This window comes from Gallinula chloropus (assembly GCF_964237585.1).
Source record: "Gallinula chloropus genome assembly, chromosome: 1".
NCBI classification, from domain to species: Eukaryota; Metazoa; Chordata; class Aves; order Gruiformes; family Rallidae; genus Gallinula; species Gallinula chloropus.
Genome location: NC_140085.1, coordinates 116143973 through 116168693, shown reverse-complemented (window position 1 = coordinate 116168693; position 24721 = coordinate 116143973). Strand labels below are relative to the sequence as shown.

General features: G+C 37.3%; 1 protein-coding gene across 1 annotated transcript in view; it reads left to right on the top strand.

Annotated features, from left to right (window-relative positions):
• HLCS (holocarboxylase synthetase) overlaps positions 1 to 24721 on the top strand; it is a gene marked incomplete at its 5' end in the record, with an annotated part of 119614 nt that overhangs the window by 9455 nt on the left and 85438 nt on the right. The window contains 2 exons of the mRNA XM_084265037.1: positions 1002 to 1909; positions 4996 to 5178. Coding sequence (XP_084121163.1) covers positions 1002 to 1909; positions 4996 to 5178 — 1091 coding nt within the window. The remainder of the gene's footprint in view (positions 1 to 1001; positions 1910 to 4995; positions 5179 to 24721) is intronic.

The following is a 24721-nucleotide window of genomic DNA, read 5'->3' as shown; positions in this document are numbered from 1 at the left end:
CTGGTGTATTGTGTGCCAGCTGACTATTTTGTTAATACATTTTTCTCACAGAGTTTCTTTGAGACATCACAAACAAAAGTACAGTAAACTTATTTGGCTTTGAGAGTGGACAAGGATTCAGTAAAATTTTGCAGGCTTCAATATGAAACACTTTCACAGCTCAGCAGCTGAAAGAATTAGCTTACAAGGAGTAATTTTTTTCTCCCCTCTTTCTTATTTGGGTTGCTCTGCAAGTTTAACACTGACCTTGCCCTTCTGTTCTCACTTGTGTTTGCCAGAATTTTTATCTTTGCATTTCTAACCTTTTTGGTGGGAGAAAGGGGAATGTTGAACAATTCTTCCAATTTGCTAGTTTTCCTTTGGAGTCTTAACTCCCAGGTCTTGCTATGGGTGGCTTTGTCTTCTGTTCTGCAGACAGAAGACAGTTCTATATTTTTATGGGTTTTGTGCAATGTTTCCATCAACACAATATTATAACTTTAATTTATTTCAAAATAGTAGCAAGCAGCTTCCCACCCTGCCCTCCTTAGGACACCAGTATTTTTTCAAAGGTACTTACCACACTTTGTTTCTTCCTTTGCTAGGGAAGTCAGGCAAAATAACAAGCTGATGCATTTATGAGAATGTCTTCACCTTCCCACCCATAGAGTATTCTGTTACAAACACATTCACATTGTGCTCAGTAGTGGTCATGTTTTAGGTTTGAGCAAGTATTTTTGCACTCACAGAAACTCTCAATTTGTTTAAATGTGTCCTGCAAATATTGGGTGCTGTGCTCTGTCAGACATTCCTGAAACAAGTCAGTAGAGTAATAGACTTGTGCTATGAGTGCAAATTTATTATGTTCTTAGTGGGGGTAGGATTTGGTGTGTCAAGCAAGTGAAATTCTTGCTATCATAGACGAATTGTATTGAATTTCAATCTAAATCTCCTTTTGGTACTGTTATTCATTATAGCTCTGTTAATAACCATTTTTATAACCCCTTATTTAACTCTTCCAGCTGTCCATTTACAGGAATCAACTCCAAAAGAGTTGCAGAGTGTAAGCAGTACACAAATGGATGAATCAACTGCTGATGCTACGGTTAAATCAGGGTTAGGAGTAGCTGAGCCTTCAGGACAAGGCAAAGAAGAGGAATCCAAGCTAGAGGAAGAAAGTGAGCATGAAGATGAGTCCAGCAGTCTGTCTGACAAAGAGACAGGTGCTAGACAACATCACCACTTGCATCTTTCCACCTGTCATGAGTGCCTGCAACTTGAAAACAGTACAATTGAGTCAATCAGACTTGCCTCTGCAGAAGACATTGCAGAACTTTCTGACGACTGCAATAGCAAAGTGGAAGAGAAGAACGATGACCCTCTAGCAGGAGGAGTGAAGAGACTGAACTTTGCTGGAAAGTCCCCTAATGTGTTGGTTTATCTTGGCTCTGAAGGTGCAAAAGTGAGATTTGAGCAGGTAAAATCAATCCTTCAGGAATGCGTTGGTGTAGACAGCTACACCATCTACCAGCTGCGTAAGGAACAAGTTCTGAAAGATCCATGGATTGATAATTCAGTGCTGTTGATCATTGCCACAGAGGAGCCTATTTCTGAGGACAACCACAAACAATTTATCAAGTTTTTATCAAAAGGTGGAAAGATTCTAGGGCTTTCTTCATCTTTCACGTTCGATGGCATACAAGTAAAGAGAAAAAGCAAACTGAAGAAAACTGTTCATGAATTAGTGGTCTCTGAATTGGACAGCACTAAAGTGAAGTTAAATCTTTTGCTCAGTGGCTTTATTTTTGAGGTGATGAAGGAAGACACCAGCAAAGTGAAAGTTTTGAGTCGATTAAATAATGCTGACAAAGATGCAGTTATTGTTCGTGTGACTTATGGAGACAGTGGAGGAGAAGCTGTTCTTTGTCAGGTACTGTGTGTGAAGGAGCATTGATTTGCTTATGGCTACATGACACTGTGGTATGCTTGAAGTTCACTTGTCCTGTTGCGTGCTCTTGGGGATGCTCATCAAGGGGAGGTACCACACTGTGTGGCAGAGAAGAGAGCAGATTTGCATGATAAGCCAGCATCTTTCAGGAGGAAGGAAGCAATATCTCTGCTCTTGAAGTTATGCAGTAGTAGAACTCTGTTTTGTAGATTTTGGGAGGTAGGGATAGGAAGAGCTAAACTGTTGGTGTACTTAGAATGAAAGCTTATTCTGGCAAGATAAAGAGAAACATACTTATAAATATGCAAGCTGTGATGAAGCAGAGAGTCAGGAGAGGGTGTAAAACCAGCCTTTCAAGACACTTGAAAGACAACTCTGTTTAAGGGTTTAAGGTAAAGGTAGCCAGCAATTCCTAGTATCTGACTAGGGAATGAGAGTGTCTCAGCCTCTCTTACCTGTCGCATGCATTACCTAGAAAAACTATACAATTCTTGCTTGGGCAAGTACCTAAACAATAAGGTTTGTCTGAGTGCATCATTGGTTTTCTTGCTAGTATCCTGGTTTTTGCTAGTTATATTCTGCTTGTATCTTGGGGTTATGGTTGGAGTGAACCATTTCTGTTTGTTTAGCAGCCTTTTGATTAAGGCTGATTTCTAGGTGCATGTTAGGTTGATAATGTTCTGTCACTTTAAAATCCTTTATTCAACTGGAATGCTTTTTTCTATTTATTGTCAAATTTCAAGTTCTAAAACTTGTGTTTTGTTTTTTAAACCTTGACATGGTTTTAGTCAGTAATATGTGCTCCTCTTTGCTTGTGGGATGAGGGGATGGGCAAGCATCTAGCTTTCTGGAAACTTGCTTTTCTGCTTCCCAAGTCTACCTGCAGTCTTAAGCTTTTAAATATTTAACGTTCTGCATCAAACAAATAGCTCAGAGTGCCTGGGGAACATGAGCAGGGGAGTTGAGAATGAGACAATCTTATTCATTGCACTTAGTAATACCCTAGCAAATAGGTACATCTCCAGTGTTACAGTATTGTAATGTCTGTTTGAAAACAACAAACACAACCACCCCCAACCTCCCTCCCAAAAAAAAACCCCACTCCCCCCTCAAAAGTTAATAAACAGACAAGTTTGTGTTTGTCATCTGTTATTGTTACTCTGTCTTCCTGGATAACAGGTGAGGAAGCTTCCATGCCTGTGTTCAAGGTAAATGTTGGTCACTGAGTAATTAAGTATTCACAGATAGCTGGCTGAAGTGTTGTGTGATAAAGGCTGATAAGAGGTACCATTAAGTTTTACAAAGTAAGTCTATGCCTCAGAAGTATATGTCAACCTGGGTGTATAGCCTGTGCTATTAAATGTAGAGAGTTTTTAGCCACTTTGTAGTAAGACTTCTAAAGTGAGTCTGAAAGCAACTTGCATGTTTCGAGTGAGCCTCAGTAGAAGAAGCAGAGGTGAGCACTTCCTGGTTAGCAGGGCTGTTCACTTACATCCCTTTCCTTATTGTCTTTGCTTTCTAGCAGCGCCTTGTGAAAAGCAGAACAAGATTTATTTAAGTAGATGAGGATGTAACGGAGACATAGTTGAACTTTATGAAGTATTCTAGGAGCTGATTTTATCGGTATTTTAGTAACAGGAGAACATTCTCAGGAGCCCAGAGCATTCAAGTTTTAACTGCTCGTGTATCAGGTAGTGTATGTGCTTCTGTAATTCAGAAATATTAATCTAGTTTCTTGTAAGCACTTTTGTCTTTTGTCAGTTTGAGAAAATCTGCAAGCTTTTTGCAGACATGTTAGCATGTTTATAGCTCTATGTAGGAAGCTTTGCCACCCATGGCTCTTCTTGTACTAGAAAACTGATTAGATATTGTTGCTAACAGTTTCTGTAAGTTCCGTGGTAAAACCTCCTTTGCTGTACTGTTTAAATTGACCCCTCTGCTGTAGTAAAACTTAATACTGCGGAGGTTTTCCCTAGAAAGAGGGCATTACAGAGTAGCTTCAAAAATCAGATTAAAAGGATTAGTGTGTCACTTGATAATTTTAGGTTACTTCCAGTCTGGATTTGAAAATCCTCATTGTTTTCTGGGGACTGTCAGTGACATCAGGCATTAGATATTCTGTCACAGGTTTAGTTTTTCCTTATTTCCTATACTCTTCTGTTCACCTCCTCCCATTTCTGTTCACCTCCTCCCATTTACCCAAACTTTAGTGAAGTAGATCATATGTCAAAGATGAAGAACATCATTAAGGGCAAAATTAGAGAACAAAGGTAGTAGCTTGTGATATTATTAAATGAATATACATATAGCTAGGGTACAAAGGCTTCTAAATGTCCTGGGACACTTTTATAAAAAAAAAATCCACCAAAGACAAACTCACTGAAAAACAAACCAAAAAGGAAGTCTTGAAGGGTTTTTTCCCCCTTGTGCATTTCATTTCTGAAATTTTCAACTGGCTCAGCCTTGAGAAGTGATTCCCTACAAGGTAGTGTTCTGGGGTTCTTGTTTCTCTTACTGGAAGCATTTCTGCACCCGTGCTGATAGCAATTTAATTCATGTGACACAGTAAGGGCTTGATCAGCTTGAGTTCGATGTATATTGTATAACTTCTGATAAAGTTCTTCCCATTTTAATTTTTCTTCTTAACACAAAGCAGATAATGCCCAATATTGATGTTAGTTCTAGGTTGCTAGTAGGCCTGGAAAGCAGAAGTAGTTTGAATTAGTAAATAAAAGCTTGAGCAACTCCTTCAGGAAAAGACCAATTTATTAAGAAGGGATATTTTGTGTAGGTTTCTGGAGAATTTTAGTTTAGTGGCAACTGAGGTCCCTGAATTGGAAACTAAATATGTAGATATTGCCTAGTTTATTAGGGTAATAAAGCCCTACTTGTGTAGATATGAAGAAGGCATGAGAAACTTTAAAATAGCACTAGTAATGCTGGATAATTCAGCAACTGCAGTCAGGACAAAGCTGCTTTTAGAAATGTTGTGCTTATCTCTCTCTGCCATGCTAAAAAAGTGAAATATCAACAAAATATTTTTTTATTCCCTTTACATATCCTGCCAGGCACACTTGGAACTGGATATCAATTCTATGGATGTCCAAACTGAAGAGGATTTTAATTTGCTCAAGATAAGCAATACAAAGAGATACGAAGTTCTGAAAGAGATCCTGGTATCACTTGGCCTGAGCTGTGAATTCCATGAGATTCCTACGTTAACACCTATTTGCCTTCTGTCTTCTGATGAGGTAAGGCTTCTGCTTATACTTCAGTTGTTTGAGATACCCTGCAGGACAAATTCAGTGTTCACTTCAATAAACCTTATTTCCTATGTGGTGGTAAATTGTTTGGTGAGGCTTACAAATGCATTACAGGTAAGGAAAATGTTTAATTTTTATTCTGCTGCTTTTTGTTATCTGGCAGTAGTAGCTTTGTGTTTGATAATGGGGAAGTTGTGCAGGTTTAACTTTTCAGCTGTATTTCTGTTAAGAACTGTGCTTGTTTTTATACTTCTGCAATATTGAAACACGGGGATCTGGTAAGCTACAGAAAGCACTGATTTAAAAGTCAGGATTTGTTTTTTTTCCTTTAAAATAAGGTAGAAAGTTCTGTATAGGCTGGCAAAAAAAGATAAACCCAAATTATGGGGAATGATGTGGCAGGCAAAAACTGAAAAGCCTGAGTGAATAGTGTGTGATTACACAATGAAGACCTTTATTCTTGAGGATGTTGTAATATTTCTTGGAAATAGAATAGCTTCTTGTAAATCAAACAGCTGACTGTTCTGGACTGCTCAATTTGAGACAGCTATGAAGAACATATAAAGCAGTAACTTCATCTTTTTTAAACTTCAAATATGAGAACTGTATTATATTGATCTGAAGAGATGAAGCAATAGGCAATTAAAAAGTAATACAAGCAACTCAAGCTCTTTGAAGTTGTTCTTTCCAACCTATGTAGTACTGTCAGGACTTCCTTGAATGCCATGCTTGTCCAGCTCCTTTTCTGTACCACCCAAACATTAACACAGGAATGAGATGCCTGCTGTTAGGGGAACTGAACTATTGAAATTCCTCACTGGATGCCTGTTTCCAGCAGTAGTCTCTTTTGGCTATGAGATCAATCAGTGAATTAAGTGACACATTGCAGCTGAATGTTTTAAGTAACTTGGGTGATATTTTAGGTTTAGAAGGGACTCTTCAAAGCACTGTACACTAGTCCAGAAGGTGGCTATGATAAACATTGCACAGTTAATAGTTTTGGGATATGTGATATGACTTCATCGTGTGGCAGGCAGGTGACTAGCAGATCCAGAAAAAGTGACTAAAATGCTATTAATAGGTGTATCTGTAAATTCAAAGCTGCATTTGCTTTCTGTGTCTCTGAAGGTTCAACCAAAGGGTTGCTCAAACTGTGTCATTGCATTAAGTATTGACTCATAGCAGCTCAGATTGTTACACCCAATCAATCAGTACAGAGAACTTTTTCTTGCTCTTGAATAGCTGTCCTTTCATGCATGCCAGGCTCAGCCAGATCCATATCTACTTTGCGGTTGTGAAATACTGTTGGAAGTGCTTCTATCCAGCCTTTTGCTTGAAGTAGGGCTGTTGCCATACTCTTCGGTTGAATCTTGAGATGTCCAAGGTTGCATGCTATAACCTGTCTGTGCAACCTATTCAAGTGCTGCTGTACTGTTGTAGTGATTGTTAATTTTTCCCCCTGATGCTCTTCCTGAACCTCTCAAGCTGCAATTTGACTGTTGACGCTTCATTATATCATCTGGTACTATGAAGAAGCATTTGGCTCTGTCATTCTTTTAACTCTCTTCAGTAGTTAAAGGTTGTTTGTTCAGTAACACCTTAGCATCCTCTTTGCTAAACTGAACAAACCCAGCTTCCTCTTCCAGATGTAAGTACTCCTAACCCATTAGTAGTTACTTTCCAAGGAATCCTAACTAGCAATTCCTTGTGTAAGCTGAAGTTGGCTTTTTGAAGCCCTGACACTGCTGCTTCCCTTCTCAGCCTTCCTGCAGATCCTGCATTCTCATGATTGCGACCGTCAGTGCTGCTTTCTGTGACCAAATGGGAAAGCTCTTCCCTGTCTGTGAGCAGTAAGCACCTAAGAACTGATAATCTATTTGTGTGGCAGATGTGGAAACAAAGCTAAAATTCATTTTGCTTTTCTGACTAATATTAAATGTGCTCTATACAAGAATACTTGTAGTTTATTGAAGGCCCCTTTCTCCTTCTCCTTAATTGTTTTTTTCCTTGATTGTTTCTCTCCTATACATTTGGAATTTTCGAATATGTCATAAGTGAAAAAAGTTAGCTAACTTCTATCCAAACTTGCCATCTAGTGGCATAGTACAGGTTGCAGGCCATCTATTGAAGATATTTTTTCAATGTATACTGTGTTGTTGAAGCTTAAATCAAACCTAGTTGTTCAAATGTTGTTTTCCTGTAGTTTTTTTAATGGTAGGCTTTTTTGTACTTGTGTGCTTAGTCATGGATTCAATGTCTCTTGCTTTAGCCATGACATGCTTCTACATTATTGTGTGTAACAAGTTGCAACTTGTGTGTAAAAGCTACAGTTAGTAATGAAGAGATTATATTAAAATAAATAAGCATAGCTTCCAAACAAGTTAGTTCTCTCCCTACATAATGTTCTACATAGCTTACCTTGCTCTCCTATGGAGCAAGGAGATACCAGAAATGTACCTGACAGGTAAATAATTTGAGGGAATACTTGTTTAAGCTCAAAGTCAGTAACACTGGAAATGGAGGAAACAGTCTTGCAAGCTCTAATACTCTTGAACTTTCTTCTTTTATTTACTATTTTTGTGGAGAGCTTGTGAAATACCAAATGACTAGGGATCTATTGGATAGTATATTCCTTCCTTGAGAGATTATCCAAGTATTGTTCATTGGCAGCAAGTGATTATTTTTATTTTCTTATGCTTCCCTGTAGTAAGAAATGCTATGAGTCAACTAGTGATCAAGCAATCTCAAAGTTCTGTTAGCAGAAGCATGGCAAATGTTGCTCTTGTTTAAGAGTTGGCAGTTAACTAATAATACCACAGATACAGGTTGCGTCTGTACCACTATGTTTAGAAACCCCTGGTAGACCTAACCTTGTCAGACTTTTCAAAATGATTTTAGCTGCAAACTCCTTTTACTAATATAGGAGAAATAATACTTTTTCTGCATTTTTCTCCTCTGTCTCTCCTGTCAAATATATTATGTTGGTTGGTATAAATCTGACTATTAAGAGTTTCAGGTCTTCCTATCTACTCTCTGGGCCTTGGATGGTACTACTTCAAACGTAATTTTTATCTGCTGCTGAGGACTGCAAATTCTTGTGGATTTTTCCTCCTCAGGATTGAGGTGTTGTAGTTCTAGTTTCCGGTTTTTATGGTTATTATGTATCTTAAAAATCTCAGGTTTACTAGATGGATTTAAAAAGACTATAAAATGTGAGCAGAACTGGCATTAGCATTCTGAAAATCGGTGCAAATTTAGAGTTTTGGGAGGCTATCTCTTTAATTCCTCAATGAGAAACAAGCTACATACCCACCAAACAACATATTCTAGGGGGAAAAGTCAGGCTTTTTGAAAAAGTGGTATATTGAGTGCATATGGGTTAGTATTGTGTTACAGGTAGCAATATGCCCAATTTGTCACTGTAATAGCTCACTTGAGCTATCATGATTGATTCACAAATAATGAAATACACCTTTAGCTTAGTCATGTTCTTTGAACCACCATGGCTGTACTTAAAAGTTTGGTCATGTTCAATGAGAACTAGCATGGCTGGCTTAATGAAAGTATAATTTATTTATGCAACGTACACATGGATTCTTTAGATTGTCGGTGAGAAATTCACTTAGCCAGACTAGATTTATGCTGCTGCTACTGTTTTAAAACAGGCAGAGACTTCCAGCTGTGCTGTAGTCGAGTTGGAGACAGGATGGGTTGGAGACTACTTGTCAGCAGAAAGTTAAATCCAGTTGAAATGTCAAACTAGAAAATATAGTTTATTAAATTGTTTGTTTGAGAACTGCCATACACAACACTACTGCTGTGATTTGGTTCCCATATCTTGGGGATTCTTGCTTTTACTCTTTCTTTTCAATGTCCACAGGCTCTACAAATGCTGGTAATAGTATGGTTTTGAATTAAAACAAAAGCTCTAGTATCTGAATAATTGATAATGTCCACCTGTTAAGGGGTCTAGATCTTACCACATAGAATTATGGTAGTCAAACACCAGTGAGCTGTTGAGGATCATGTTGAGCGATTGCTGAGATTCCTGATCTCCTTTCTTGTAAATGGAGTGTAGCATAGGGGGCCTGAAAAATAAAAGCACTTGAGGCAACTCTTTCATCACCAGTTTTTTTTACATTAAGGTTTACAAGTATGGTTTGCTTCAGCTATATGCACATGGACACTTCTAAATTTGTTCAACTGGGGAAAAATCATATTGATACAGTGCAAAAACGACGAAGGCAGTGTTTGAGTGAAGAGCAATATAGTATGAAAAGTGGTTTACTTGCTGTTTAAATATTTAGTTAAACTGACAGGATCTGTTGGTGTTCAAAATTAGAGAGACAAGTGTTTGATATTGAAACACAATGCTTTCTCCTTTTTCCTTGAAGTAGTGTAAAGCAGTTAAGCAAACTGTAGACTTGTACATTGTTTTAAGAAGAAAATTCTGTGTCACTGTAGTCGAGGGTGAACTTGAGTATTGAAACAAGTGGTGATAACTGTAAACTTGTTGTCTGGCACCCATATGTTCAGCAGCAGCTCCAAGCATAGAGATCTGTTTGTTTTTTTCTGCAGCTTTGCATTTAAACACCCAAATGACATTTTTGCATTGCCATCTCAAAGGATAATTTTTCAGATGTGAATGCTAGGATTGTATTTTATTGTTGTAAGTTTCAGCATAACATCTTCTAGGCTTCAAAACAAGAATTCACTACTTGGAGAATGAGACAGATTTGTTAGAATAGTGATTACTTTCGTTAGGAAATATTACACCCACACATTTGCTGATCTGAAGGCTCTTAAGTTGACTACTAACTTCTCAGGCTGTGTTAGGCTGAGTCTTTTTTTCAGTATCTTCCAAATGGATGATGGCCAAATGATGATGTGTCTTCATTACTTTGGCTCAGCTAGTAACCATCTTTTAAACAGTATGTTCTTCCAGAAAATAAACAATCGATACAAACATATTGGCTGAAGCTTGAAGTTGGGATGTTTAAATTCCTCTTTATTAGAGGCAGAAAGGATAACATACAAAACCACAATTGAATGTACCTCTTTAAAGGAGAGCTCAAAATTCAGGAACATTTTGAGATATGAGATATTGTGCTCACCAGGGTAATGCAATGGGAAGACAACTTTGTGCATTTGAATTACTTGGTAGGCTGCAGTACAGTTGGAATTCAGTTGGTCCAAATTCACATGTCTTGAGCTGCACTTTTGATTCTGTGATAGCATTGGGTGTTCTTAAATTCCAAATCTGTTATGTTAGCAAGGAGAGTATGAAGTTACTTTATCACAAATGAGTCTTTCTTTAAGGATGGGAAATTTGACCTCTCAGCAAACACAATAATGAACCTAGATTTCAGGGTGTATTCTGAGACAGTAGTTTCTTAAGTATTTCCATCCATGTTAGTGTGTATTGTAGAACTTGAGATTCAAATATTAAACTTCAGAGGTTTTTTTAAATTTCCAGTGCTTAAATTAGGTAGTGCTACTGAAATTCCAAAGCCTTATCTCTATTGCTATCTAAGTTTTGGTACCTAAGTTAAGGAAAAATGTATGATCTACAAAACAGGAGACTGACTTATTTTCTCTTATCGTCTTCAAAGCATAAGCATCATGCCTCCCTGTTTAGCCAGTAAGACAAAAAGTAAGAACCCTTTGGAAGTATTTATTCCAGAAAAAATTTGTTCTTTGCTGTAGCTCAGAAATAGACTGAGAGCTGAGAAGAATGTTGAATGAAAAGTATCCTATGTGAGACATCTGAAAGGATTCTGTGGATCACTGATAGCTTATCTAACATATTTTTACATATAATTAATAATTATTATATAATTATAAATATATAAATATTATTATTATAAATATATAATGTATATTATTATAATTATATAATAATTAACAAAAGTATTATTTGAAGTGATCAGCACACTATTGCCAGGTTTCTTTGCCTGTACTTGAAAGCTTTGCCACTTGGTCTCTTGGCTAGGAATGAAAATTTTGGGGTATTTCCCCCTGGAACAACTTTGCCGTAACACATAGATAGAGCAATGTAAATTCATCTGTACTAATAAAATGTGTAGTTTCTGGAACAGCTTGTTCTTTTTGGGAAATAGATTTAATGTATGCCACGTGTGGAACTCCTGCTCTCAAAAGCTGTGTTTCTGCTAGGCTGGTTAGGCAGTACAGTGTGTTTGGCAAGCCAGTTGCTTTCTGACAGATAGTATGCTTTTTCTCTTCAATTCTTCAGAAAGCCACTCATCTGAAAAACTTCACCCAAGGACTGATAACAAAGTACTATCAATTAAAAATACTTGTAACTTAACTGCATGTGTTTAGGGTTTTTTCATAACGAATTCAACGTTATTTGTTGACTTGCAAGGCTGTAAGTTACGTGTGTGTGCAGGGAGAGTGCATTTGCTGGTTTTTGTATTCTTTCAACCTTCCCTTCTCAAATTAACATTTTGCTGCTTTATATGGGGTCATACCACTCATAAACCAAAACTTGTTTTGGTGGTGGCTTCAATCATTGAAAAGCTTCTTGCATCAATGCCTGGTTTCTAGTAATAGTCATACTATTTGCTGGTGTTTCAGAACTCCATGCTTAAAGGAATGCTGCCCCACCCCCCTTCAATCATCAGCACTCAAGATAGTGAGGGTACATGGGCACCATCACCTGCTCTGACAGTTCAGAGCCCTCTTGGTCAGAGGAAAGCAGAAAGCAGTTCTCATGAAAGCTAATGCCACCATGACTGAGATGTGAACCCCTGTAGATTCCTGGTTTATGCCCAGTTCCAGAGGTGACAAGTTTTGCCAGATAAATATTTTGGGGATTCAGCATGGGAAAAGACCAGCCTCCAAAGTCCTTAGGCTGTGTAGGCTTCTTCAGTACCAGCTCTGGTAGTAAGAAGAAAGAACTCAATGGCATGGCAGAGTAAATCCTAGAGATTTTATGATGTGTTTGTATTTCAGACTTGTGAATGGCTAAGAGGATGGTTATGGTCAGTTACTATAGCTTACCAAGCATGGGGTAATTTATTACTCGCTAACTTAATAGTGTAGCTGAAAGCAGGGATGCTCCTGTTTTGAGCCCTTACCCTCTACCATACAGAGGAAGGATGAACTACAGGACGTGAAGGTGGGTGCAGCATGAGTGAGGATGGGTCAAAAAGGGAGGAGGAAGAAATCTGCAGATGGGAACCAAGGTACCAGTTCTTGTTTCTCAGTGACATTTCCTTTTGTAACAACAAAAATGTGCACATTTTTGTTAAACTTGTGTAGTAGATGGAAATAGTGTATGAGACAGTAAGTGCTGTATGTCTTAGAATGACTTCATTTGCCTCCGTTTTCTATTACACAGCATACCTTTTTAGTGTAGCTTCACAATATATTTGCCAGTTCTTCAGTGAAATTTTTCAATTTTTGGGTTCCAGCTATTTGGTAGAGGTAAAAGCTTAAAAGAAGCTGAATTGTGATAGCAAATTTTATAACGTATGGTCTAGAGCAGGATGCTTTTCAAAGATGGTTATATGCTAAGCCTGTCTGTCTTGCCTGGCAATAAAAAGATGCTAGTGGGACTCCCCGTCTGCCTAAACACTGCTCTGACAAACCCCCACCCTCTTCTTTTTCCCCCACAGCTGGGAGGGCAAGTAATAGAGGCACTAACTGGTGAGGGATCAAGCGTGTTGCTGTGATGAGAAGCAAGGGGTGTCAGAGTGGGGTTGAGATACTGGAGTTTGAAGATCCAGGGTAGAGATGGTGCAGCAGTACCAACCCTGTGTATAACTGTATAGGTGGTCGTAAAGGAAGCTGCAGTTACATGAAAGTAACATGTGACTGTAGACTTGGTGTCTGTCACCTATGCTCTCCCTGAAATAGCTGAAATAGGCAATGAGAGCATGACTGGAAGCAGCACACTGCTTTCATAGAGAAAACATCAATGCAATACTGAACTGTCTCATTCCTCATAATGTCTCCCCACTCCGAAATAAGGGAGGAGTACAGGTAAGGACAATGCCTTGTGAATCTTCATGTCTCTACTGTTGACTGGACTCTTTCTAGTCTCACTGTGTAGAACAAGGAACAGTCCTCCCTCTCTAGAGGCTGAAAAGAGTGTCTTTCCTGGGCTCTGTTCAGATACAAAGAGCTTGCTCACACCAGGGAGGGTCATTTGACATTTTGTCTTGACAATCAGGTTTTAAGAAAAAACTCAACCAACCCAAATGCTTCTGCCTAGGCTGCGGAGAAGCTGGTTGTGTTGTGAAAGGAAAGGACAGAGACCCTTGGGAGATAGTCACTGTGACTATTCCTGCTGTATGTGGATGGCACAGAGAAAGATAATGAGGGCTGTTGTAGTTAAGCTATGAGACAGTTACAGGAAGCTAGGTTTTCCTAGCTGTCTGCTTATAGGCTGGCCTGTTTTAAGAAATCTTATAGTGCAAAATGACTATGAAACCATAAAAGGGCTTTTTGTTAACTTTTCAGCCAAAATTAAGGTGTGTCTTAGACTCTTTTTCCTGGGTGCTAACTAGTAGTCCAGGCTCAGGATCTGACTGACACCTGAGCCTTGTTTCTGCTGGCTCCTGTAAGTATTAGAAGGCTAAATTATCTCTTAATCTTTTGACTCAAAAAAACTTTTTCTAACATCTCCCTAGAGCAGCTTATTGAAGAAAGGCTGGCATGCTCCAGTGCATTCACCAGGAATCAGTATTGATCAGTGTCTCTTTCCAGATGAGTTATATTAGTGTTGGCATTAGATTAAAATCCCTGCGAATCTCTATTGCTTCCAAAAACTGGATGCAGTTGTGGCTCTTTTGTACGGCTCCTGTAGTGAGGAGAAGGTGTCTCACCACTGGGGGTCACTTCTGAGCTGGGTTTAGAGAACTGAGAGTAAAGAAAAAAAATAAGGAAGGGATTAAAAACACTTTCTGCATAGTGTGTTGTATGCAGATTTGTGTAAAATATCTTTGCGTGTTTTCAGCGACTGCCCTGTATAATACTTCCTCAATTTTAAACATATGCTAAATTTTACTGGAATCAATAGTATATAGTGTCAAACTACAGTAAAAAGTTTTCAATTAAGAAATCTTGCTGGGGGAACTGAAAGGGACTCCAAATGTGGAGCCAGGAAATTCCAGGTGGTTGCTAAAGCTACCTTTTTCTTTTCTGCTGTTTATCTTCAAGGAATATTTACCATATATTTAGGATGGGGGGAAGAGAAATCTGGCAAACATTCCCTTTATTTACCACTTCTTCTCTAGTTAAAAATGTGTTTTCCTTATTGCATGATAGCAGCAAGCATGCTGTTTATGTTAAACAACTATGAATCACATTTGTAGCCACATAACAATGCATAGCAAACTGACAGTGCGTTATGGCTTGTAAACAACTTTTTGGCTAGGTATTGATTCAATTAATGCTTTTGACAATTTTTTTAGAAAATGTAAGAAGCTTTGAAGAAGTATCTTGTTTATAGCAGTCTCCATAAAAAGGGTCTTCATGCTGCTATGAGAACTGAAAGCTGATGCCTTATGTACTGAGTAGTATTTAATGTTATTGTAGAGTTGACCTTGATATGAAATTGTGTTGGCATCTGACCTAAGTGCCACTCACTGAAGTATATCCTATCGTGGTTCATGGCTGGCTTCACGTCACTGTGTGATACCTCACAACCACTTTCTTCAGTGGGCATGTTCTTTCTGTACTGAAGAGAATGGAAAATGTTGTTACCCTTTCAAAATGGCTTATATAAACATTTGTGAGCTTGTCTTCTGCTAACTTACCACTCCAGAAGTTACTGATAGAGAATAGCATTAGGCCTGAGTAGCCTTTTTTTGAGTATAGGTCACTCAGCAGAGAGTGGTGCTAGTCAGGGTGTGAGTCTGAGTTTTCTTAGTTTATCTTGGAGTTTGCAATAGGAATCTAAACTAAAAAAAAGTAAAATCTACAGTGGCAGACTAATCCAAATGCACATTGGATCCCACAGGCACACATCCTGTCTTAATGTGAAGGCTGTAATTGAAGTGACTGGTCTTGGATTTCGTTTCAGCCCTCAGAAGTTGCAACCGATAAACCTTTTGGAGTCAGGTTCAGGGTACTGCCTTTGAGCAGATGGGTGGTTTTAGATAGCAAGAATCCATAACTTGTGACAAACACTCTGAAGATCCATGGCAATTTGGCATCAATTCGTTTGCTATGACCTCACTGGTAAAGATCTGACAAAAGTGGAGTATTTCCAAACAAAAAAACTTGAGATTCTCTGTCAGTGGGGCCTGTAGCTAATTTATGTAAGTGAGACTGGGAAAATGAGAACAGGCTTGGCATCAGCTGGAGTCCTGTGAGATGCTATCATGTTACCATTGCTCAGAAATGACGATACATTTCCACAATGAGAAATCATTATAATGGTTATCTAACAATTTAATTAGTGCTTCTTTTGTGTCCTTACTTCTACGCAAATTATGGCTAGGTGAGACAAGATTATAGATTTTTAAAGGGAGAAGATAGATAAAAATACATAACCAAGAAATAGAAATGTTTCCTTACTTTGCTCTTCAAAAAAGGAAAAGCTGCAAACTGTATTTGAAACAGTGCATTTACACATTGAAGTCTTCTGAATGTATTTTTTTGACCCTTAACAACTCTCTGACAATTCAGTTATACAATAGTGTTACCAGGAAAAAAATTTCAGCAGTGCAAAAAATGTTTAAGTTTTTCAAGCTGAATTTCTTCTGGAAAATTAAGATGGGGCTTAATTAGAGTTATTAATTTGAAAGACATTCTGATATTCTCAGAGTTTGTCATCAAAGGTGATAAAGACTGCAAACAAAATTATCAAATATTACTTGTGTCAGCAGTTGATGGGGAAGGGGCTGACTTAGGGATTCTTTTGTATTTATCACTTGACAGTTCATTTTGAGAAATGATTTGGGGTTTCTGACATGCTGAGGAAATACTGAAATTCCAGGTGCAGTGGGAATGGAATTTGGCATCTGACTATCTGGCTGACATTGTGCAGTTCTTATAGTGAAAAGCTGATTAAGGAACAGTTGTTAGCTTAAATCAGAAAAATTGCTGTAGTTTCTACTATAACTTTTTGTGTGAAAGCTTTCCTTAATTTGGGTTGTAGTTGATTTTCACATCAAGTAGAATGTATTCCAGTTTAGTAAATAACTGCACTCAGTTACTTGGCAATTGTAGTGGTGACATTAATTATAAAGGATTTACATGAATGTTGAAGTGAGCTTTTTTTAGAAGAAAACAGTCAGAATAAATCTTGTTTTGTCTGTGTTTATGGTACATGTAGTTTCCTTTTGTCAGTAAAAGTATCCTATGTAGGCATGTTGCATAGCAAAGTCCATCAGAGCAACCTGTATTCTTACAGTGAGATTATAGAGCTGTGCTTCACAGGATTACATGATTTAATATTGATTTAATATGGTTACTGTTTTGTGTCCTGTGTGTCAGCATTTCCTTGTGCACACACTAGAGGCTCTGCAATGGTGCAGAAGTTCTGTACTTAAGTATATAATTATGCAATATAAATGTCTGTGTTACTATATTTCCAGATTTGTAGAAGTCTCTGTGTATGGGTATTCATATGCATTTTTTAAGTCTGTATATAATCTTATTAGCTGTGTAGACAACCTCAAGATTCAGAAAATCAGCCTTCTGTCTTAACTTCTACTACACTGTACATTTATTTAGTAAGAGGTAATGAAAGTGATGCTGGCCCAGGGAAGATGACTGGCCCTGGAGAAGAACTCTGGCCCTGAGAAGTTGAGATGGGAGTTATCTAGTGTGTCAATTGGAGCATGCTCCTTGGCTGATGAGGGTAAGAACTTTTTTTCAGGGAGAAAACATCAGGAGGAACAGCTAGGGGATCTAGTTTGATACCAGATGAAAGAGAAGAGAGAGTGTGGGAGGAGGAGAGAGGGGAACAGGGCAACAGCTGAAGAGGCCGAGGTAAGGAGCAATACTTGACCATGGAGAAAACAACTTGTGTTACTGCGTTTGCTAGCATTCCCTGCAGCTGCTCATTGTTATAATGCATGTTTAATAATTTTAGCTAGAAAATCTGTGCTACTTCAGACTGATCATTTCACTAGGATTTAAGATATATGGGACAACACTTGATTTTTTTAATTACAGCTTGTTTTATGGAGAATTGCTTTCCTTATCTACTGTGTATTGTTTCTCAAGCGTGTACTAAATAGTACTGTTATTTAGAAAATATTTAAGTACTACTTCAAAAAACATTTCAAAGTACCTTTCTTAATTTGTCAACACTGAATAAATTTATAATTAAAATAATTGCTAAAGCCAAACCTTAACCAGATCAATATCAAGAAGATCAGTATAGCCTGTCTCTGCTTGTTTTAACACGGGGAAGAATCTCTACTACATCTTAAGGGTGGTAGTAGCAGCCATAATAAACTTACAGTTTTTGCACAGGGTGAGAATTAATTTTTAAGACAGAACAATAGATCATTTAATAACTTAAGTCTTTAGAAATGGGTACACAGGCTGCTGAGTTCCAAAGCATTCTTTGGACAAACAACCCACATCTAAATTTTTTTGCTTGTCTTCTTGCCCTTCAACATGGACTTACTGTAAAGGGAATACTGTGTTTTAACAACTTCATAATGAGAATCTAAATAAAGATAACATGAGTTTTATTTGCAAAGATCCAAAAATGAAGGGAGATAATGTGTATTACTGAATAACATGCCTATCTCTTCTCTTTTCTGTTTGTCTGTATCTTCTGATGTTACACTTGCAACAATTTATCGGTCATAATTTCTTTGTAACCTACCTTTCAACCCATGAAGTGGGTCATAACTTAAGTAGAAAAAGTTACCTTGTTCTCATTATAGAAAGGAAGAGCAATAGTTGGTTGGAGAAAGCCAGTCACCATCTCCTCTGCTTTTAAGAACTGTGCCTGGATGCTCTGTACCTATTGTATAAAGATGACTTTTAGTAATTGCAAAACATCATCTTAAGATCCACTAAATTTTAAGATCGAGAGAACCATTTTGTGAGAGCATGTATTAACATTTCCATGTAGTCAATACAGACCAAAATCAATTCCAGAAGATGTTTTGGAAATTATTTTGTGAGATAAGGAAAAGTAATTATGTGTTGATGCATAATTGTCAAGGTTTAAATAAAAAAAGTTACATATGGCATGTTTTGACTTTAGAACTCATTATATGAAATAAGTCATTATCCATGCATTTTTCTGGCATGGAAGATATACCTTCTTTTCAAAGTGGAATTGTTGGTATTACAATTAGTTGATGTATTACGATTAGTCGATGTACCAGAGCTACCTGACACAGGTACAGCAGCTGCAGAGATAAATTATCTCATTAGTTTTCTGGTTTTTGACTGCATTTTACATGTTGGTATCTTAGTACTGTGTATTAGCCAATGGAAAAGAAAATGCAGTAGCTGAAAACAAATGCTTATTCTTCGTATTTGTTTCCTGTAGAGAGAGGGCACTTTCCCAAAGTTGGCATAAGGAGTATGAGCTGCAAACTACCATAAATATTTGAGCTGCTTTTTTGAATTCCTGAGGTTTTGTTAGAAATACTTGAAAACATTTCAAGTTGTATGATTTTGTCTTTAGAGTATTTCTGTCATTATTTTAAATGAGGATAGTTGGTGTCAGGAATGTCTTCCATGGGAGAACACTTCACAGCTCCAGTGAAGCATGCAAATCCTTAGGATACATGCCTCTCCTCATGCTTACCGTGTTCTCTCCTGCATCTGCTGCTGGCCACTGCTGGAGAAAAGGTACAGATTTACAGGGACACAAGATACTGATACGGCTGCTACTTTGCCCTTGTATTCCTATTGTTTGAGCAGCAGTGGCTTTTGCTAAGAGCTGCCCCTTTCTGCTGTTAGTTGCTTTCTGATTTGAAAAAGAAGTTTATCAGCTCTAGCAATTAAAGGAAGCTTTTCCTTCTACCACTTCTAGCCATAGGCAACATCTGGGAAGCAATGACATTTAATTTGGTGTTTCTGTCAAAAGATATGTATGAATAGCTAATAACAACAAGGATACACTCTTATCTCTGCAGCAACCGTTTCATGTTAGAGGTGGGAGTGGACTCTAGTTTTCTCTACCTATTTTCAAGCTTTTTTATCTTGTGCAATCCACCCTGTCTAGTGATGGCTTCCAATTAGCAGTCCAGGAACAGTGAATTATTTTTGACTGCAATAAACCTTACTATTATTACTATCCTTATTGCTTTGTATACAACCATTTCTCCATCTATGCAAGGATATTTCTTCCTCTTCGAAGTGTATGATGATTTTGCTGGTAGAATGATACTTTTGCAACCACTGTCACATCCTTATTTTATGTAATAACGCTAGTTTGACAAACTGAAGGTACACATCAAACTTAATTCAAAATTAAATAATAATTGCTTTGCTTTCAGTTTCCTGTTTCCCCAGCTATTATGCTCAAGAAACAGAGACCAAATTTGTCCCTATTTAACCAAGGATAAATTAATCACTTGGTGTCACAGAGTATACAGGCTTTGCTTCTATCTTGAGTTCCTATGTCTTTGTGGAACTTTTCTGGAAATGCATTTTTAAACTTTTTTGCTTTTTCCATTTTAGTATTGATTGAAGTAATCACTGAAACTTATTCCCATCAAGACAGTTTGTTTTTAGAAGTTACTCCTCTGGTTTAGGAGTAAAAATTAAAGGTCTCCAACAAAGGCCATTCTTTCAGTTTTTAAGTTTATTTTTGGAGTAGATATGGGCAGTCTTTAAAAGCTTTTGCTTTATTCTGACTATGTTCTTGGCTTTAAAGGTGTAGTCTGGGCAGGATGTTGAAGTCTTAATTGTCACTTTGTAAGACTCTCTTGCCCAGACATTTGTTAGCTTTCTTTTTAGCATTAAAATAAGGCTTAAAAGTTTTAATTCTTCCACTTTAAATGGTCAGGAAGGAGCTAGGAAATGCACAATATAGCCATGTGCCTTGTGAGCCAGAATCCCCTTTCACTGGTTGCTTAGCTGGAATGAAAAATTACATTAAGCTCTACTGTTATTCCACCTGAAAGCTTTTATACCATGTCAGAATTTTGAGCCTTGCACTGCAGTCACAAGCCTTTACAATGGACTACATTGGTGCCCCTGTGCAGCAAGCATTTAGCACTTAGATAGTTTCAGCAATATTTCCATAAGGTTATATTTTGCGGACTTTGTCTCCAGACCTGTCTGTGTCTGTCCTGCTACTCCCTGCCACTTCCTTAACTGTGTTAATACTAAATTTTAATGGAAAAACCCATAAAGTGAAGTTGTCTCTCTTCAGTTGTGCTAGTCAGTGGAGTCGCAAAACAATGCCAGGGGATATATCTGAGCGTTGTTGTTAAATTTTATTAGGGTTCTATTTGGGCCACGTTCTGCATGAAGTGTTCCCATTTGCATTAATGAGTATTGCAAACTTTTATTTGACATATTGGGTCTTCCCTCAACTCTATTCTAATAGAACATAAATAGTTGAGCACAGAAACAGGTGGCTATTCTCAGAGACAAGTCAAGGGAATACACAGTCCTTCATAAAGAATATGCCATTGTCAAAAGCACTACTGATGCCTGTATTTGTGTCTGTTGGCTACTCACGCATTTCCTTGATCTCTAGTCTCCTCTTGTTGGCTTCTCTGAGTGCCTTATTTCCCAAAGTCCCTCCTAAAACCCTGAATTTCAGTCATGAGCTCTGACTTCTGCTGCATTGTCTGCAATACTGTGAGTTCTTTATGCTGAGTATGGTTGGTTGGAGTTGTGTGATTTGACTAAATTGAGCTCAGTACCTGGAGTAGCTGAAGGGTTTGTCTAGATAAATGTTCCATGTCATCCATGTGAGGGTTAACATATGTTGTATTTCCACCTTTAAAGGACTCCCCCCCCCCCCCCACCCCCCCCACCCCCCCCCCCCCCCGTCATTTATCTGTGACAATTGCTGAAATGCTTTCAGAAGGCTGCTATCTCAGGAGGTTGGTTCTTGAAGCTGCTTCTGTATCAGGATCCTTACAGCTTTGGGAAGGTGTAGCATATGATTTTCTTACTATCTTCTTGTTTTTTCTTTGAAAATGTTTTATCCCTTCCATTCTGAACAAGGTTTTTCTCCCAGTAAAAGAAAGTGAGTGTTAAATCTGAAAGGCCTGAAAGAGATTACACTGTATTTGAAAACATGCAGTTAATGTAAATATAGCTTGCAATCTTACAAACTAGCATTATAGTACATTGATATGAATAATGTATTTGACATTTTGTAAAAAAAAAAGTAACTTGTGATAAACTGAACATTATTGAGGCTTCCTTCAGAGTTTTTTGATTTGATACCTAAATTGTACATTACTTTATATGCATATGGTGTATTTTTGAAGTGTGAGGCTTAATTTTAATAGACTCTGCTAAATAAACAGCATCGATTTTACCATTTTTAAAAAATAATCCCATGTTATGCTAATGTGTTTTAGGGTCCTTGGTTAGCAAGGAGATAGTAGTTACAGTGAAAGTTAGTAGTTATCTTAATACTGCTGTTTATCATTGGAGTTGGTATACTACAAATTATATACCAAACATGTTCTTGACATTGCAGCATATAATTCTTAAGAAATTCTTCCTTTTTAAGATGTTTCTTTTAATTTTTTCAGTTTATAAACTGTTATGACAACCTGAGCATGTTTTAGAAGGGATTCCAAAATAAACTGTATGTGTACAGTGTTAGGTACATAACTGTATTGTAATCTTTGACTTGTGGTACATGTGAAAATGTGTTGTGGTTTCACCCTAATATTTTACAGACATTTCTTTAGCTCAAAAAACCCTACACTGTGACAGAACTAGGAGCTCTTGCTTAGAAGAGGCAAAAATGAGATACAGCTGGAATCTTGTCATTCAAGTTTAATGTGTGTTTGCAGTGTTAGGAGGAGAATGTTTTGACTCCTGTTCTACTAGTTCATATTGGTGAACGCTAAATTCACTCACATTTTATGTGTATAAACCTGTTGAAAGGCAAAACAAACCTGATGGAAAACCTTAAACTGAGAACTGTGTATTATCAATGCTAAGAAAATATTTTTTCTTAGGTTTTGTTTATTTAACTCATTCTACTACTAATTCCAAGACTTTCAACAAACAATTTTATGCTCAGTTTGAGAACTCAAAAGTTTCAGTACCAAATAAAAATACTATTATGTGATAGTTGTTTAACATAGCCACTTTTACCAGCTGAATATATTGCATCTAATTTATTGCCCTATTAGCTGAGAACAAAATTCTTCTGTTTTGTTTCTTTTTTTCCTAGTCAATACAGAATACTTTTGAGTTATATAATATAAATGTGTACAGCATTTAGGGTTAGATTTATATCTTAACTTACTCTTCTAAGCATGACTTTGATTATTTTTTTAAACCTACTTTAATATGCATAATGTTCAGGTTTTAGCACAAAGCTGGAATGTCTTTCCCTTATGTCTGATTTCTCTATACTTAGTTGCACATATGCTCCATTTACTGTATATTTTTTTCAAAAAAAATAACCCAAAAGCAACAGTTTTGCTACAAAGTAGGTGTCATGAAGAATTAAATGGTCAAACCGTAATTTATCACACCTTTTTCTGGTAGGATAAATCAACACCTACCAGTCCTCTGATTTATCAGCCCTTTCATTGCAACACTCATTTTTGTGAAGTGTTATGTAGTGATATTATGTTGAAGGTAGGCCTTGTTCTTATTGATCCTTCACCCTCAAAGTCAGTTTTACAGAATGTCACAGCAAGCGTACCCCAATTACTGTGCGATGTTATGATGCCAGTTTACCTTGCATAGCTGGGTAATATACTGTTTAATTTCTAAGAGTTAAGAACTGCCAAGTACTAAATGAGACTTCATCCTAAGGTTTTTAGTATACTCTAGTTCAAACCAAAACTTTGTTATGGATGTTACTAAATTGTGCTAAATATGGGGGTGGGGAGGGAGTTGATGCATACATTCTTTGTTCCTTTCTTTTTCTGTGCATGTTCTCATACTTAAGTGTAGTTATATGGTAACATGCAATTACAATTTTTTTTACGTATGCTTGGCTTATGACCTGGATAAATTCAATCCTCTAGTGATTCTAGACAGACAGAGCTGGGGATTCTGGAAGAAGTTTTTGAAATCTGAATATGGACATTCAAAAGTTTTTTTTCAAATAGTTTCAAACTGACTCAGCAAGTGCTTGCAAAGGATTTAATACACATGCATTTAGTACCTCATCTTGCCTTACTACCTGCGTCATAGAATTGGCAATACTTTTTTTTAAAAAGCCAACACTGACCCTAAACATGTTTTTACCAACTTGTGTAACATGTTGGTGCTGCATTTTTACTGTTTCGGAGTACTCATTTTGTATGTGAATTTAGACCTAACTTAGTGTTAATAAAATATTTTAGAATACTTTAATACAACTATACTTTTCTACCATAAAACACCAATTCAATTTTAAATGTCTGTTTTTATTAGAAAAGTCGCACAGGTCTCAATCAGCACAAGCCATGGTAAATTAGTGCAACTTTATATAATACTGCTTCATCAAATTAAGGAGTTTTTGTTTAAGTAGACTTTTGGCCTTTCAGAATGAAATATGGTTCTCTTTCATATGTAATGTGCTTTCTTCATATGCATGGACGGCTTCAGGGGTTTTTTTAAAGGTACGCTTTCAGTTCTGGATGACGTTTAGCCTTTGACCCAGCCACTTTCTTACAATAAACAGTTTGTTGATGAGAGCAGCTGCTGGGAAGATTGCTTCCAGACTGTTCTGTTGCAGCTGAGTAAGAAATGCAGAAGCTGGGATGCACCTTACAGTGTTGCTCTACTGTCCTCCTTGTTGCTCTGCTCTGCTACGCTTTGTGCTGAGGACAGTGCAGTGGGACCTCTTGTAAGTAGCCTTGTCCTGTGGCTGCGAAGCCTCTTATGTATTACTGTGCCAAAACAGAGAAATCAAGTGTCTGCTGCTTACACCAACATGCATTCACTCATTCTTTTCAGTAGTTACATCTTTTTAAGACTTTCTAGTACTTTTCCATATGACAATACAGAAAACGTCATTGCCTTGTTGCCAGTATCTGTTTTACATGACTGAATGATAGCATGTGCCTTCTACCAGTCTAATACTTAAGCATAATTCTGTGCTCAAACCAACAGAGATACTGATATAAAGAACTTGTCATGAAGACAGCTTTTGCAGCTCATTGCTAATTGATTTCTTTTTATCTTATTTTTAACCTTATGGACAGCATTTTTTTTCTACAGAAGGTAATATCTGATATATTTTCCATTAGTCAGTGAATTTTGACCTGGCCCCTGTGGCCAGTTTTTAGAATAGACTGCTGCACATTGGATAAACTAATTTTCTGCCCACATACAGTGCTTCTTAAAAGCTACATTTAATTTTCAATTCAAATTTAGGCACAGATTTATGAGCAGTTGTTGGACACGTAAACTGGGAATGAGTTGAAATCTCAGA